The sequence below is a fragment of the Panthera uncia genome (assembly GCF_023721935.1).
Source record: "Panthera uncia isolate 11264 chromosome B3 unlocalized genomic scaffold, Puncia_PCG_1.0 HiC_scaffold_1, whole genome shotgun sequence".
NCBI lineage: Eukaryota > Metazoa > Chordata > Mammalia > Carnivora > Felidae > Panthera > Panthera uncia.
This window is the reverse complement of record NW_026057582.1, coordinates 26,969,049-26,983,706: the sequence shown is the minus strand read 5'-3', so window position 1 is coordinate 26,983,706 and position 14,658 is coordinate 26,969,049. Positions and strand designations below refer to the sequence as shown.

General features: G+C 54.4%; 1 protein-coding gene across 1 annotated transcript in view; it reads right to left on the bottom strand.

Moving 5' to 3' along the window:
* The window catches only part of LTBP2 (latent transforming growth factor beta binding protein 2), a 105,468-nt gene that overhangs the window by 10,991 nt on the left and 79,819 nt on the right, over positions 1 to 14,658 (bottom strand). Inside the window, exons 15-19 of the mRNA XM_049612485.1 lie at positions 13,874 to 13,987; positions 11,584 to 11,712; positions 10,799 to 10,927; positions 6,341 to 6,460; positions 976 to 1,095 (exon numbers count right to left, since the gene is read on the bottom strand). Coding sequence (XP_049468442.1) covers positions 976 to 1,095; positions 6,341 to 6,460; positions 10,799 to 10,927; positions 11,584 to 11,712; positions 13,874 to 13,987 — 612 coding nt within the window. The remainder of the gene's footprint in view (positions 1 to 975; positions 1,096 to 6,340; positions 6,461 to 10,798; positions 10,928 to 11,583; positions 11,713 to 13,873; positions 13,988 to 14,658) is intronic.

Below are 14,658 nucleotides of genomic sequence, written 5' to 3'. Positions count from 1 at the left end.
TCTGAGGGGCCACAGGCCACCCTGGGAAGGCCATCAGGTTGTTCCTGCTCCTGGCCCCACCCACCTAGTTCAGGGCAGGGTGCCCTTCCCGCCTGGGCCCGCTGCAGCTCTATCTGGTAACACACAGTACTTTGCATGTCCTAGAAAAGGAGGCCAGGTTCCCCAGCCCTAGGGCTGGTTTGGCCCATCTGAGGACACCTGGAATGAAATGTCCAAGACCCTTGACTCACCTTACAGTGGCTCTGAACCCTTCTGACCGCCTACTTGCCAACCAAACTGGTATGATTCCATGTTCCCAGCCCAACAGCCAGCTTCAATAGGTGAGTGGGCAATGCAGAGACAGGCCGATCTATGCCTGGCTGGCTGACCGGAGTCTCAAGGGCCTGGGAAATGCCTGCCCTCTCCAGAGCCTCAAAGCATCTATTCACAATTCAGTCCCTCCTGGCCTTCTGAACCCTGGGCCTTTCTTCCTGCAGGGACTGAGGGGAAAGAACACTCTTCCTACAGCTGACACGCAGCCTCCTCTGGAGGGAGAAGCACACCCACTGTTGAGTTAGGTGTTGCTGTTTGGACATTGCTGTTGAGATGCAGAAAAGCAGAAGGCCATCCTCCCCGGGAGGACTCGGCTGCCAGCTCACAGCACCAGAGCCACCCTCTTCCTAAGGTTCTTGGCAACTCACTCTACCGAGCAGGATCCAGCCCTAGAAGCTTCTGGACCTTGGGCTATAGCTCCTGGATGGATATGGTCAAGGAACCAAAGGGGCCCCCACACAAGCTGATTCAGAGGGAAGAACACCAGTAATTGAAGCACACCCATCTCATGGCCAACATCATGTGGGAACCCAGCCAGGTCATGGAGGACAATGGCCTCCAAGCCACTTCCCCCTGCCCATCTCCTTCCCTCCCTGTGTGTGGGCTCAACCAGAGGTCCCAAGGCCAAACAGCCCTCTCACTGCCTTGGCAAGCAGCCCTCACCTACACAGCTCCCGCTCTGGCCCCTGTAGCCCTCCTCGCAGGCTAGGCAAGTGTAGGAGCCGGGGGAGTTGACGCATCTCCCATCCGGGCAGGTGCCAGGGTGACGGCATTCGTTGATATCTGCAAAATAACATCTCCACCCTTGGTCATCGCTGGGAACCACAGCACATGGGTAGGTCTGAGAGGAAGCAAATCCTTGACCCTGCCCTTGGTGGGGGAGAGGGAGGGATGCCAGTTTCTGTACAGATGGAAACTAGGAAAAAGTGAGTCCTGTCTGGTGTTCCCAGCTTCACCTCCCACCCACTGTCCTGGACAAAAGAGACAGAAGAACTTTAGAAAGGGAGACTCCCTGGGTGGGGCAAGAGGCCGTGGTCACCACAGCTGTGGGAGGGTGGGAGAGCTCTACTCCATGAGCTGGCCTGTTGGGAAGGGCCTTCGTATCTGCCTTGGTGAATCCTGTTCCTTTACGTTACTGGGACTGTACATGCTTGGTATGGCAGGTCCCGGAGACCCCAGAACAGGTCGCTGGGCAATGAGGGCAAAATGGGCTCCCCTGCAGCAGGAAATGGGGACTGAGGAGGACCCCCAATCTCGGATGTGACCAAGACCAGCCCTGAGGCTGATGCAGAGTCAAGGGTGGAGGCTGGCAAGGCTTCTTGGCCGGAGAGACTTTTGTTCCAGGTGAGAACCATGTAGGGCTGCCAATGCCCACTCTGGTGAGATCTGGGAGAGAGTCCGAAAGGATGAGCCTGGGGCAGTGAGGAGGACAGAGATCTTGCTCCCGGGGGGGGGCGGGGCTGCAGGCAGGGTTCTTCCTGATACGACCTGACATACCCAGAAGTCCTCATTCAAGGCACACAGGGGACTTGGGCAGACTTCGGGAGGTCATAACACAGGGACTGAACTCTGGGTTGGGACTGCAGGAAGGCAGTATGTGCCTCGGGCTCAAGGGTGAGGCTGCCAGCCACTGTTAGTGACAGACTGACTGAGCTCCAGAGGAAACAAGAGGATCTACTCTTCCTAAATCGGGAACTGTCATTCTCCTGGAGGAATTCCACCAGCTTATGCAGATGCAGAAGACCTACTGCCCAAGAGGAAGATCTGCTCAGCACCCATGGAGGAAATGCAGGCGGCAGGGCCAAGGGTCAGAACACAGGCTCTCTGCAAAGGGACGAAAGCCAGCAGCTGTTACAGAACACAATACGGCCCCTGAAGTGGAGAGTGAAAATAAGTCTCCTCTGACGTTGTTTGGTCTGCAGAAGCTGGGCCACATCAAAGCCCTCTATCCCAGGGCACCTGGGCCCTCTCAAGGCCAAAACTTCACCCTGAGGGTCCAGAAGAGGAAGATATACAGAGGGCAGGCGGTTGTTCAGCTGGGTATCTGCAAGGAAATACCCAGGCCCCCAAGGCAATCTTGGGGACACTGAGATAAGGTTCGTCTCTAGAAAGAGGGTAGCCAACAGCTCTTGGTTGGGCTGTGGTGACATTGGGCTAACCTATTCTAAGGATCTCTGTAAAGACAGAATTGAAGAGAATGAGACAGAAGAGGGGGATTGAAGCATCTAGGACCACCAACTTTGGCTGCTCATTAGAGAGCAGCCAGCTCCATGGCCTGCGGCCTTAGCTGAGGTACCAGAAGAAGGATGGGCAAAGCCATTGGGAATGATAAGTGATCATTGCTTTGGGAGATAAAGAGACAGAGGTGAGGACCCTTTTCTAAGACCACACTGAGAAAAAATGAAATCTTTGGATCTCTCCTACAGGGATCAGGTAGTGTAAGAAGGAGATTAGATTTACCAGGAGCAAAGAGCCCTGATGCCTGTCCTGCCCCAAATGTTCTGGGCACATCTGTGGAGGTGTTGCACAAAGTGTCCTCTACTGGGCATTAGGAGACTCCTGGTATTGATGCTGTTCACTAAATATTCCAGCTTTCCCCCTTGCTGGACCAGGTAAGCTTGTGCTTCCTGGTTCTCTCTCTCTCTCTCTCTCTCTCTCTTAAGTTTATTTTGAGACAGAGAGAGAGAGTGTGTGTGTGTGCATGCAATGCAAGTGGGAGACGGGCAGAGAGAGAGAAAGGGAGAGAAAGAGAATCCCAAGCAGGCCCTGTGCTATCAGTGCAGAGCCTGACACGGGGCTTGAACTCACGGACTGTGAGATCATGACCTGAGCCAAAATCAAGAGTCAGATGCTTAACTGACTGGGTCACCCAGGCGTCCCGGGCCTCCTGGTTCTTTGGGTCGGACCAGGGCACTCGTGCTGGCTGATGAGCTATGACGCATATAATTTATGGACCAAGGCATAACTGTGAGCAACTCTTCCTTTCTTCCATGGAGACTGGCCACATTCAAGATGCTGGCTATCCCTTTAGGCTAGTTCTAGAGTGAAGAAACATGAGGCAGGATCCCCAGCTGACCCACGATGGGCATGTAGCACTGATCAGATGTAAACTTTGCTGTGTTCTAAGTCATGAGGGCTGGGGTCGCTTGTTAACGTAGCATAACATACTCTAGCCCGGCACACCACTGCTGGCTTCTTTCCTCAGATCAGAGCCCCAGCCACGATTATTGTATGTGAGAGGTCTGTCAGCAAGTGGGAGAGGGAAGGCAGAAGATCAAAGCAGCCCTTAGTCACCCCATGAGCCAAGGAAAGGCTCTCCCAAATGGGAGTGCATGTAACAGAGCCATCTGCCAAGCCCATCAAAAGGAGCCAGAGAAAGATTCCGGATGAAGTAGATTCCACTTCTGACCAGTCCGTGTTAAGGGCAAAGGCTCTAATGTCACCAGATATCTTGAAGCTGTTCCATCGATCCCTTGGTATGTGGACTAGAGCTGGATTTTTCTCCCTAGTCTAGGGTTTGAATTTAAATCTAAAATTATCGTATATTTTGCTGGGTTCTAATACCTTGGTAGTTGGGGGCAAGAATGAGACCACGTGACTAAAATGTCACACCTTATTGGTATGAGGTTCTGAAGAGACCCCAGAGGACCCAGGGACACAGGCACCCCAGGGACCAGCTTGCCAACTTGTCTGTACAAGTTGGGATCCTGGGTCTTCCCTAACCAGGGCTTTATTCTTTGCATGAGGAAATGTGAGGTTGCCCATCTCCGCTCCTTGTGAGAGCACAGGGTGGGAGGGGGAGCGTGCTCAGTCAGGGGCCAGAAGCGCAGGAGACCTGGGATGTGGTTGGGGCACAGCAAAGCCCAGGCAGTCTGCAAGGGGATCCAACCCCTTTCTGTGGGAACCCAGAGTTTCTGGTATGACGGAAATGCCATTGAGACTTTGGATGGGCCGCTGCCCAGAGCACTCAGGCCTTCCACCAGAGACTTTGAGTTTAAGTGGAGAGAGTGGTTTCTCAGTTGGAGTGAGAAGAAAGAGGGGGAGGAAATTGACTGGGCTCCCAGGGTGATGGCTGGGTCTGTGGTTACTGATGGAAACCTGGAGAAGTGTGCAGGCTACATCAGCCTTTCTTTCAGCAGACTGAATGTCTGGCCTGGGCCAGGAACTCAGCCTGACCTCCCAGTTGAGGTGTGCGTCTGGAACTTTTCCTCCGGAAAAAGTTCCCTCCGGAACTTTTCCGGAAGGGAAGGGGACAATCTGGAGGCGTGGACTGCAGCGTGAGGGGTGTCTAGAGGTGAAAAAAGAATGGGGCTTTCAGATGGAAACACTCTCCCGTATTCACTGAGAGTCTTGTTGTATGTGTTAGCTTATTTGGTCCTTGTAAGAACCTCCGAGATGGGCATTATGGTTTCCATTTTCAGATGTCAAGACAAGGGTCAAACCCAGGCCTGTCTCTACAGAGCCTATGCCCTTAACATGGACTGGTTTGTATAAATCTGATGTTTTTAATGTCCTGGTATTTTCTTGGTTCATCTCCTTTGGGTTTGCTTTTCTTTTTAATAAAGTCTAACGTCACATCTGTAATGTTGTCTGGGGCGTCTGGGTGGCTCAGTCGGTTAAATGTCCGACTTCAGCTCAGGTCATGATCTCATGGTTCATGGGTTCGAGCCCTGTGTTGGGCTCTGTGCTGACAGCTTGGAGCCTGGAGCCTGCTTCAGATTCTGTGTCTCCCTCTCACTCTGCCCCTCCCCTGCTTGTACTCTGTCCTTCTCTCTTTCTCTCAAAAAAAAAAACAAAAAACATTAAAAAAAATTTGAAATGTATTGTTGTGATGCTTGAATGAGGTAATCTGTCAAGTACTAGGACACCTCCTGGCACATAGTAGGCCCTCATCAACTCTCCATTCTCCTGGAAAATGCCAGGCTGTGTGCCTCCATCATGCTTATGAGGACAAAGAGAGGCCATTCTGGCTTTGATCATGTGTAGTCCAGAGTATGAAAGGGAAATCACCAAGAGGGAGGCATTGAGAGGAGAAGGTGACACCCTGGGGGTGCAGACAGTTGTCTTCCCTACACCCCCAGCCATGTCTCCCCTTTGCTAAGACCTTCTAGGACCCCGGACCTAGCTTCCCTGCTAATGGCACTGGGAAGGCACACCCTCCCATCATAAGGTATAAAAGCCCATCCCTCACCTCCAGGACCCTGTGCTATCAGGCAAGTCCTGGCCAGGAAGAACCTGGAGGCTGAGAGGTGTCTGGTCCTAACCTCAGATCCAGGACAGGATTTCTTTCCAGAAAGAGCCTTGATTTACCCTCATTCATTCCTGTCTCCACCACTCTTCGCACACAACCCAGGCCTCTTTCGAGCATTTGCCACCCCAGCCTGGCCAGGAGGCAGTAGTGGGAGAGTTGCCAGGAACTGGTGTGATAGTGGCAGCTCCAAGCCAGTCTGTGGGGAGACTGATTGGCAATGTCACAGCCACCTCTTGGTAGGGCCTGGGAAAGGGAGCAAGGATTGGGGCTCCATCAATCATTCTTCATTCATTTACTCATTCAGCTAGCATTTGCTAATGTTTGTCCAATGCGGGACATTTATCAGGTGTGTGCACAGGGGTCATCTAAAGATATGGTCCAGCCCTGAGGAGCCCATGGACTAACAAGCTTTAGCAAGTCGGTCATGGCTGAGGCCGCAAGCACCTCCCAGAGAGACCAGCTTCTCCTCCGTCATATAGGAGAGCAGTGTGACTCAAGGCCAGGGGAAGAGGTGTACGGAGGGATGTTCCCGGGGTCTCGTGTGTATAAAGTTGCTGTGCTCCCCTGCTTTGGGGGGCAGACAGGATGCCAAAATATCATTGAAGGGGATGGAAGGCCTCAAGAATTCCCAGACAGATCTCTGTCCATTAGAGTGGGCTCAGCATCAAGGGGCCCAGTCGGAGAGAAGCTGGAAGGGGAGGTGGGGGTAGCCAGCGCCTGGGGAGGGGCCAAGAGATGGTAGGGCGGCCGGCTGCCCTCCCTCATCCCATTTCTTACCTTGACAGTGTCCCTTCCTGACCATGATGTAGCCCTGGTCACACTGGCAGTCGTACGAACCCTCTGTATTGGTGCATTGTCCCCCGCTGCACACCCCTGGCTGCTCACACTCGTCTATGTCTGTGAACACACGAAACAAGTCCTGGGTTGGCGTCAGCCCTGCAGGGGTCCTGGGGCATCCCTTCAGAGGCCCAGGACAAGGATGCCCGTGCTGAGGCCCAGGCAGGAAAAGGCATCCTTGCTGCAGCCGTGATTGGTGGGGGGGGGGGGGCTCCTATGCCAGCTCTGAGACTGATCTAGCTCAGGCCCCTGCAAATTCCTGAGTTCCTTTCTCCCAAGGCCCTTGGGAACCCTCAAAGCTGTCTTCCCATCCTGAGGCAAAGGCTGGTCTTGAGGTCACGTGGCCGTCCATATGGGGTGATCCGAGGAGGCCAATAAAGCCCCCCCATGAACCCCAATGCATCCTCCAGAGGTCTGATCCTAGAGTTCTTAAGGGCCTTCTCAAAGGTTAGGGATTAAACAGCCAGAAAGATAGCATCTTAGGCAGCCGTGAATCTACTGAAGTGGTTTATTCCACTGTCCCAAAGCATACTGGTGCCCCACAGTGGCTCAAAAGTCTGACCCTGCTCATGCGACTCCCCTGCTTAAATCCCTACTGGGGTTCCCTGATGCTTCAGTATGGCTCACAAGGCCCTGCCGCTCGGCCCCAGCCTTGCTGTGTTTGCTGGTCCCCACTGGTCAGCCACCAAACCTTTGTTCATACAAATGTCTCCACTTGGAGCATCTTTCTTTGCCTCAACGGTCAGCAGTGTCCTACCTCCATTTCAAGGACTGGTTCAACTGACCCACTCAAAGGCTGCTCTGGCCCCTCCCCATTCCTTGTCCCCACAGTCAAATCAATGGAGAATTTACTTTTGCTCCCCGGCCCCCAGCACTGGTTCAAACATTTCATGGGGTCCCTACGCAGATCAAAAGAGATAATCCAAGCGAAGGGCCTAGCACAAGGGTAAGCACCGAAGAAATGTTAGCTATTATTATTCTAGCATTAAACCTACCCTATAACATCTGATCTCCTAGGCCTGGCATGTGAGATCTTTCACGATCTGGCCCCGTCTGCTTCTCCCACCTTGGTTCCTGCCTCCTAGCCTCAGCCACACAGGACCTGCTCCTGAACTTGGGCATGTCCTGCTTGCTTGTCCGGAGTGGCTTCCTGCCCACTAGCTTGGCTGCCTCCTACTCATCTCTCAGGTGAGGCTGACCTCTCCCCTCCACCCCATATGTCCCTCCCTAGGGTTCCCCTAGGACTCAGCCACTATAGTGACTGTTCATTTACTTGCTTTTTTCTCTCCGACTGCTGAGAACGGCTCTTATTATCCGAATGTCCCTAATGTCCAGCACAGAACCCCAAATAGTGCTCATTGCACGAATGGAATACTAATCATTTGTTTATGGACAGTGTTTTCATCCGAGTGGTACTTTGTACCACTGTAGTGCCCAGCGGAGTCATTGGCAGAAGGCGTAAAAGTCACACCCCCCGGGCCCACATCCAGGGGTTCTGCCCTCGCAGTACTGGAGCCTGCATTGCAATACCTCTCTGGGCATTTCTGAAATAACTCATCCTCACTTCGAGAAGCTGGGATCCCAGGGGAAGAGGAAAGAGAACTCAGAGGCAGAACCACACATGGGTACTTGAGGAAGAGCTCACAGACCGGCAGGGCCAGGGTGACTGATAGACGAGGCTGAGAAAGCGGACTTGCTCTGTGCAGAGCAACAGGCACAGAAACGAAAAAAAAACCCACCACAAAACAGAAAACCAAAACAAAACCAGATCATAACGTCTGTACAGACAGACTCCAGATGGATTAAAACATGCTGTAAAAGGTGAACTTTTATGAAAGAAAGCGTGGAAGGATATCTTTGTGGCCTTGGGATGGGGAAGGGTTTTTTAAATAAAGCCCTAAAAGCATAAAAAATAAGGCAAAAAAGGTGAATTTCAATATGTTAGAATTAAGGATTTCTGTTAAAAAGAAGGACATGTGGATAAGGTTAACGGCAGAGGATGAAATGAGAGAGTTACAATATCTAAACCCAGGCAAGTATCTGGAATATACAAGAAACTCCCAAAGAGCCACAGGGAAAACCAGCAGCCACTGGAAAACTGAGCAAAAAAAATAGGAACAAGCAATTTTCAGATAAGGAAACCCCAAGGCTAATGTACGAAGAGATGCTCATATTTATTAGTAAAGTAAATGGTTTTTTTTTTTTTAAGTCTATTTATTTATTTTGAGAGAGAGAGAGAACCAGCAGGGGAGCCGCAGAGAGAGAGAGAGGAGACAGAGTATCTGAAGCAGGCTCTGTTCTGACAGCAGAGAGTCTGATGTGGGGCTCCAGTTCATGAACCATGAAATCATGATCTGAACTGAAGTTGGACGCTTAACTGAATGAGCCACCCAGGCACCCTGCGAAGTAAATGTTTAAAAAAAAAATACTTAGGAGCACCTGGGTATCTCAGTTGGTTGAGGGTCTGACTCTTGATCTGAGCCCACGTCATGATCTCACGGTTCGTGAGTTCGAGCCCTGCATCAGGCTCTACGCTGGCAGTGCGGAGCCTGTTTGGGACCCTCTCTCTCTCTCTTCTCTCTGCACTTCCCCCGCTCTCTCCCGCTCTCAAAATAAATAAGTAAACTTAAAAATATTAAAAATATTTAACATGCAAACAATTTATAATAATTAATTGCATTAATTTTACTCCTAGAAACTGTTATAATTTATATTAATTCGTTATATAAATTAATGAAATAATTCACACATAATTAAATAATGAGATGCTGCTTCATAAGACTGGCAGACTTTAGAAAGGGGATGTTATCCTGAATAAGGTCCCATCATGGGGCAGCCAGGTCCCACTGGGGGAAGCACTGAAGCTGACCTTGACCTCCCTCCCCAGCTGCCGGGGCTGGCGGAGACATCCGGGACCGGTGACGCCATTCCCTGCAGCAGCCACTGCCTGTCCCCGGGGCCGGTGCCCTGGGCTGGGCCCACAGAGAGCAGCGCCTCTGACCTACAGCACCTGCCAGTGCTGCTGAGTCACCTCCCTGAGGACCAGCTGAGTGCGTCGCCACCTTCTGCTTATAAACCTCTACTGGCTGCCCACTGCCTGCGGGATGGTGTCCAAACCCTTCAGCCTGGCACTCAAGACTTCACACACTGGCCTCAGCTCCTGCCACTTCCTCCACATACCGCATGCTCCAGTCACACTGGATTTATCATTATTCCCAGAGCCTGCCAGGCTTGGTCACTACTCTGCCCTCTGTAGCAATGGTTCATTCCCTTTCTCTGGAACACTCTCTGCTTTCTCCATTCCTTCGCTGTGCATGTTTTTGGAAGCAAACCATGCTTTGACACCAGAATGACTTTGATTCCGTTTCTGGCTCTGCCACAACTAGGTACGAGGTCCCTGGGCATTTCAATTCACTTCCCTGAGCCTCAGTTTGCTTGACTATAAAATGGGTAAGGATTTCTACCGACTGGGGCTGGGAAGATGAGCTTCATATGATCAAGTGCAATCCCCCACCCTGATTAAGCTAGCTGGTTCTTCTCCCCTACTCCCTCTCCCCCATAGCAGGTGAGGAGACCCGGACGGGCTTGGTCTCTGCAGACGAGATCTCTGGGGGATTAGAACCTGGGGTCCCTGGTAATGTCAGGATACACAGCCTCCTGGCCTCCAGGGCGGGACTGTGGGTGACTGCTGGGCTGCCCCAGCCAGAACCAGCAATGCGAGCCTCAGGAAGAGTTCTCCTGTGAAGTGGTCCAGCTGGGTTATGCATCTTAAGGCCCTCCTTGGAAAGTGCCTCATCATATTCTCTGTGAGCTCATTCATAAAAATGTATGCAGAGGGTTTTTGCATTGCAGTACAAATGCTGGATAGTCAAGGGTTTGTGTTGGAAGCTTCTCTGCCCGGGGGCCTCGTGCGGGGGGCCAGGCCTTCCCAGGGAAGCGCAAAGACTTGCCAGGTCTCTGAGCTGCTGAGGACCCACGCTCCTCTTGCAAAGTCTGCTCCCCCGTCTGCCAGGAGTCCCAGTCGGTGTCCTCACGCGTCTCCTTCCTTACCCAAAATGAAAGCGGCTCCTAGTCACTCAGAATTTGGGGACCAGGCTTTTAGTCCTCATCTCCAGCCATGTCCCCAGACCCCTCACACTCTCGGCTCCAGCCACACCTCTTCAGAGCCTTTGTGAATGTTGCGGTCTTGCGGGTCTGAAACTCTCCTTCTGGTCTCAGCGTAGGGGTCGGCTTCCTCCCAGGGCCAGGTCACTGCCCTGAGTCTCTGTTCTCACAGCTCGCGTGCTCCACACACTGCCGAGCAGTGGCTGGGTGCTGTGAATGCTTGGATCCTCTTCCACCTCAGTACTCTCTAGGGGGTCCTGTGCCTATCCCGGGGATGAGGCAGACTTGGCTTACCTTGACATTCCTGCGTCGTCCCCGAGGTGGCCAGCGTGTAGCCAGGGTAGCAGAAGCAGGAATAGGAACCCACTCGGTTGACACATCGCCCTCTTCCAGCGCAGGGGTCCCTCAGACACTCGTTGTCATCTGGGCAGAGGAAGGTGGGGAGGGAGGTCAGGGAGACCTTTCTTTGGGCACCTGCCAGCAATCTGCCCATGCTAGGAGCTGGACAGGGGATGCTGGTATGGGTCAAGGAGGGGATGAGGGAAGAGAGGAGGCCAGGGAGACGAAAAATCTCTAAGGCTGGGGTCGCGAGGTCTGCCCCTAGGGCCCACTCAGGAACCAAGGGCCTGGGCCAGTGGCCCAGCACTTCTTCCCTGCCCATGTCCCCCTCCCCCAGTGGCCTCCTGACCACTTCCTTTCCTTCAAGGCACAGTGGACGTTTCTCTCTTGAATAAAAATATGGAGGGGGTGGTCAGTGGAGACATTTCCAACTAGGGTAGGCCTTGGTCTGCCCTGTAGGCTGCAAGATGGCTAGTTGGAGGCGTGGGCTGATCTCAGAGCTGAGGGCTCCAGGAATGGGTTGAAGCCCTGAGGGCCTTTGCACTCCTCCGGAGTCCTGGAGACTCATCGGATGGTGCTCTCGGAGATTGGTCTCCCCAAGGTTAAGGTGAGCTTTGTCTACAGCCACAGCATTCTTTTTCAACTCCTCGGAGCACACGGCACTGCTCGGGCCTTCCGTTGCCTGGACTCTTGGCTCTGTCCCCAGTCACCGAGCGAGCCCAGGGTGCCCTAGTGCATACCCGTGCAGTAGGCCTGGCTGGGGTGCAGCTGGTAGCCGGGGCTGCAGATGCATTTGTACCCGTCTGGGAGGGTCACGCAGGTTCCAGGGCCGCAGATGTTGGTGGCTCCAGCGGCGCACCGGTCAACGCCTGCGACAGAGCGAGGCAGAGGTCATAATGGAGCGAGGACAGGCAAAGGCAGGGGAGCGGGGCAGTGGGGTGGGGGGGGAGAGGGTGGGGCGCAGGGCACAGGGGCCTCAGAGGACCCACAGAAGCCTCACTCCTCTCTTGGCTGGGCCCGCCCATATCCACATGTAGCATGGCCTTGTATAACACCCCACGGCACTCCTCCCAGGACCCTGAGTCCCAGGGGGGAGCTCCCAGTAGTACATCCCCCTGGCCACAACCCAGTGGGTTCCACTAGCCCATGTCCCAGCAGGGGGACTCTCAGACACCTGAAGTCCTCTCTGAATAAGGGCATGGCTCTCACCCACAGTCCCAGAGACAGACAGACAGCGCTGGTAAGCAGGGTGTTGAGGGAGAACTGCCAGAGGAAGAAAGGAGAAGTGGGCTGGGGCCAACTGAACAAGGCCTTGAATGCCATGTTCAGAGAGGCCTATGAGAAAGGGGGTCATGCAAGGTGGGGTATGATCAGAGCTGTCTCCGAAAGACCACTCATCTGGCTATGCCGTCTTGCTCAGAAAGGTAGCAAATGGCTGACGGACAGGGCGGGAGGCACGGGGCGGGGGCTCTTAGAAACCTGTTGAAGTAATTTAAACGAGGACTCCCTGGGTGGTGGGGTAAAAAGTGGGGAGGCGGATGCTGAATTCAGAAACAGTTTGTTGACCCACCCGGACTCAGCGCTGAGGCCGTATAGAGGGCAGAGACTAGCTTTTTTGAACTGTGTCCTTAATATTAGCAGTGTACCTGGCACGTGCTGAATGAACCACTGATTGGATGAATGGGTAAGGGACACGTCCAGCCTCTGTGTCTGTCCTGAGGTCATGGCCGGAAGCCCACATACCCAGGGCTCCCCTGCCCTGCCCCACAGTACTGAGGTCACCCTGGAGGCCCAGGGGAATGGGTCGGGGCGATGCCTGTGTTGGTGCACAGCAAGGCTTCACGGCGTTTGCTAAGCAGGACAGAACCGAATGTGCATACCAGCCTGTTGGCAAGGCTAGCCTGTCCCTGGCCTGGCTCCAAGTCTGGGTCAGCTAGGGGGGGCTTATGGGGATCCCCTGCCCGGTTCTACGTATGCTCCCAGAGGGGTGAGGTTGGGGGAAGGCAGGGGAGAAGGGGGATTAAGCTGTGGGTGGTGACGGAGGGGGGGGATTCTGTCCCCCTACAGAGCTGAGAGCCACTGATGAGCCTCACCAGGGCTCTTCCTCCTGACCCCCCCCCCCCCCCCCCCCCCCCCCCCCCCCCCCCACGCCGCCTCTGTCCCTGCCTCCAGGCCCATTTTTCTGGTCGGAGAATTCCCAACGGATCCCTTTAACCCAGCTCATCTTGCCTGCCCAGCAGAGGGGGATAAGGATGCTCCCTGATGCAGTGCACTGAGTGCCGAGGAAAGGGTGGCAGGACACCCCCGGTTCGGGCCTGGGAAGGCCAGCCCCTCCTCCACCCCACGCTCTCTGGGCTGTTCCTTCCACCCGGCAGCCTGGTCTCTCTCTCTCTGGTGGAAGAACTCCGGAAATACCCGCTCCCCTGACGTGAGCTCAGTCCGTGAGTTTAAGAGATCAGCCAGCCCCTGACGAGGCACACGTGAGGGCACACGTGAGGGCACGCGCGCGTGAGCACACCTGTGCACAGGAGCAGCAGTTCTGCAGACAATGAGCCTTTGAGGAGGGCGCATTGCAGAGCAAGGTGGATTTGCCAGGGATCTCCCCCACCCCGCACCCCTCGCCATTGTAGCCGACCGGAGAGGGGGAGCTCAGGCTCCCCGACAGTTAAACAACCTTGAGAACAGAACCACTTTCCTTCCCGAAAGTTGGCCGGCCCCGTGGGCAGGAGGCTGCTCGCTGCCGGGGCACTCAGCCGACTCAGGGTCAACAGCCGGGAGGAGCCAGGCTCCCGGAGGCTCCTTGCGAGGGCCCCTGGGTTCTCCTAGAAGGTCTCTGAGTAAGAGGAGCCTCTGAGGCCTCCCTTCCCTTTCTCCTTCCCCACTTGACTTGTGCTCCTGACAGGACTGCTGTGTTCATTAGGGGCCCCCTGGGATGAGATGAGCAGGAATTCACTAGAGACTGTTCATCTGGTGGGCGAGGAGGCCCGGAGTTGGCTCTGACCAGCCACACTTCGCCAGGCTGCCAGGTACCTGAGGGGCCCGGGGCCTCCAGCCCGTCATGGGGGGTGGTCACTCGCTCTTCTTCTGGGTTGTCTGGAATCTCCTGTCCAGGCAGTGGTGGTGTTGGTCTTTCTGTGGCATCACCTGTGGTGGGGGAGAGGAGAGAGCGGATGAGCCATGGCCCCTTGGCCACCTGCCTTCCCACCCCCAGACAGTGTGCCCTCCAGAAGTGCTGGCAGTGGCCCTTCCCTCTTCCTGCCGTTCCAGCTGGAGAACCAGGGGTGGAGCCTAGGGTGGATTCTGTCCTGACTTCCCCATCTGTCTGTTCCAAATAGAGTCAGAGAATCTGAGAGCTCGAATGGGTCCGCCAGTACATCCGGTCTCAGCTTCCATTTCACAGGTCAGGAGACGGGCTCGTGGAAACGACCACCTGGCCAAGGCCAGCTAGCTTGTTGGAGACAGAGCCCCTGAACAGTGCCCTGTCCCTAACCCCAGTGACCCTCTGCAAGCTGGCCTCTGCAGAGCTCCAACCTTTTCCCAAGGGGAGACAGGCCCCCAGGGAAGGGCTCCGGGGACCTGATGGGCCCCTGCTTCATCAGTGCTTCCTCTTTGGTCTCGTTTATATGCTGAGTGGCACTGTGAAATGCAGAAAGGTGTTTAGGGAAATAATCGCAAAACATCTCGGTGTCTTTCACCGACCTTGCAGCACCTTAGGTGTATAGAGCACCCAGAAAAAAAAGCCTTCACGTGTCACGCCACCCACGACCTCATCTGGTATGAGCCCCATGCCTCAGCCCAGGGTACAAACTCTACGG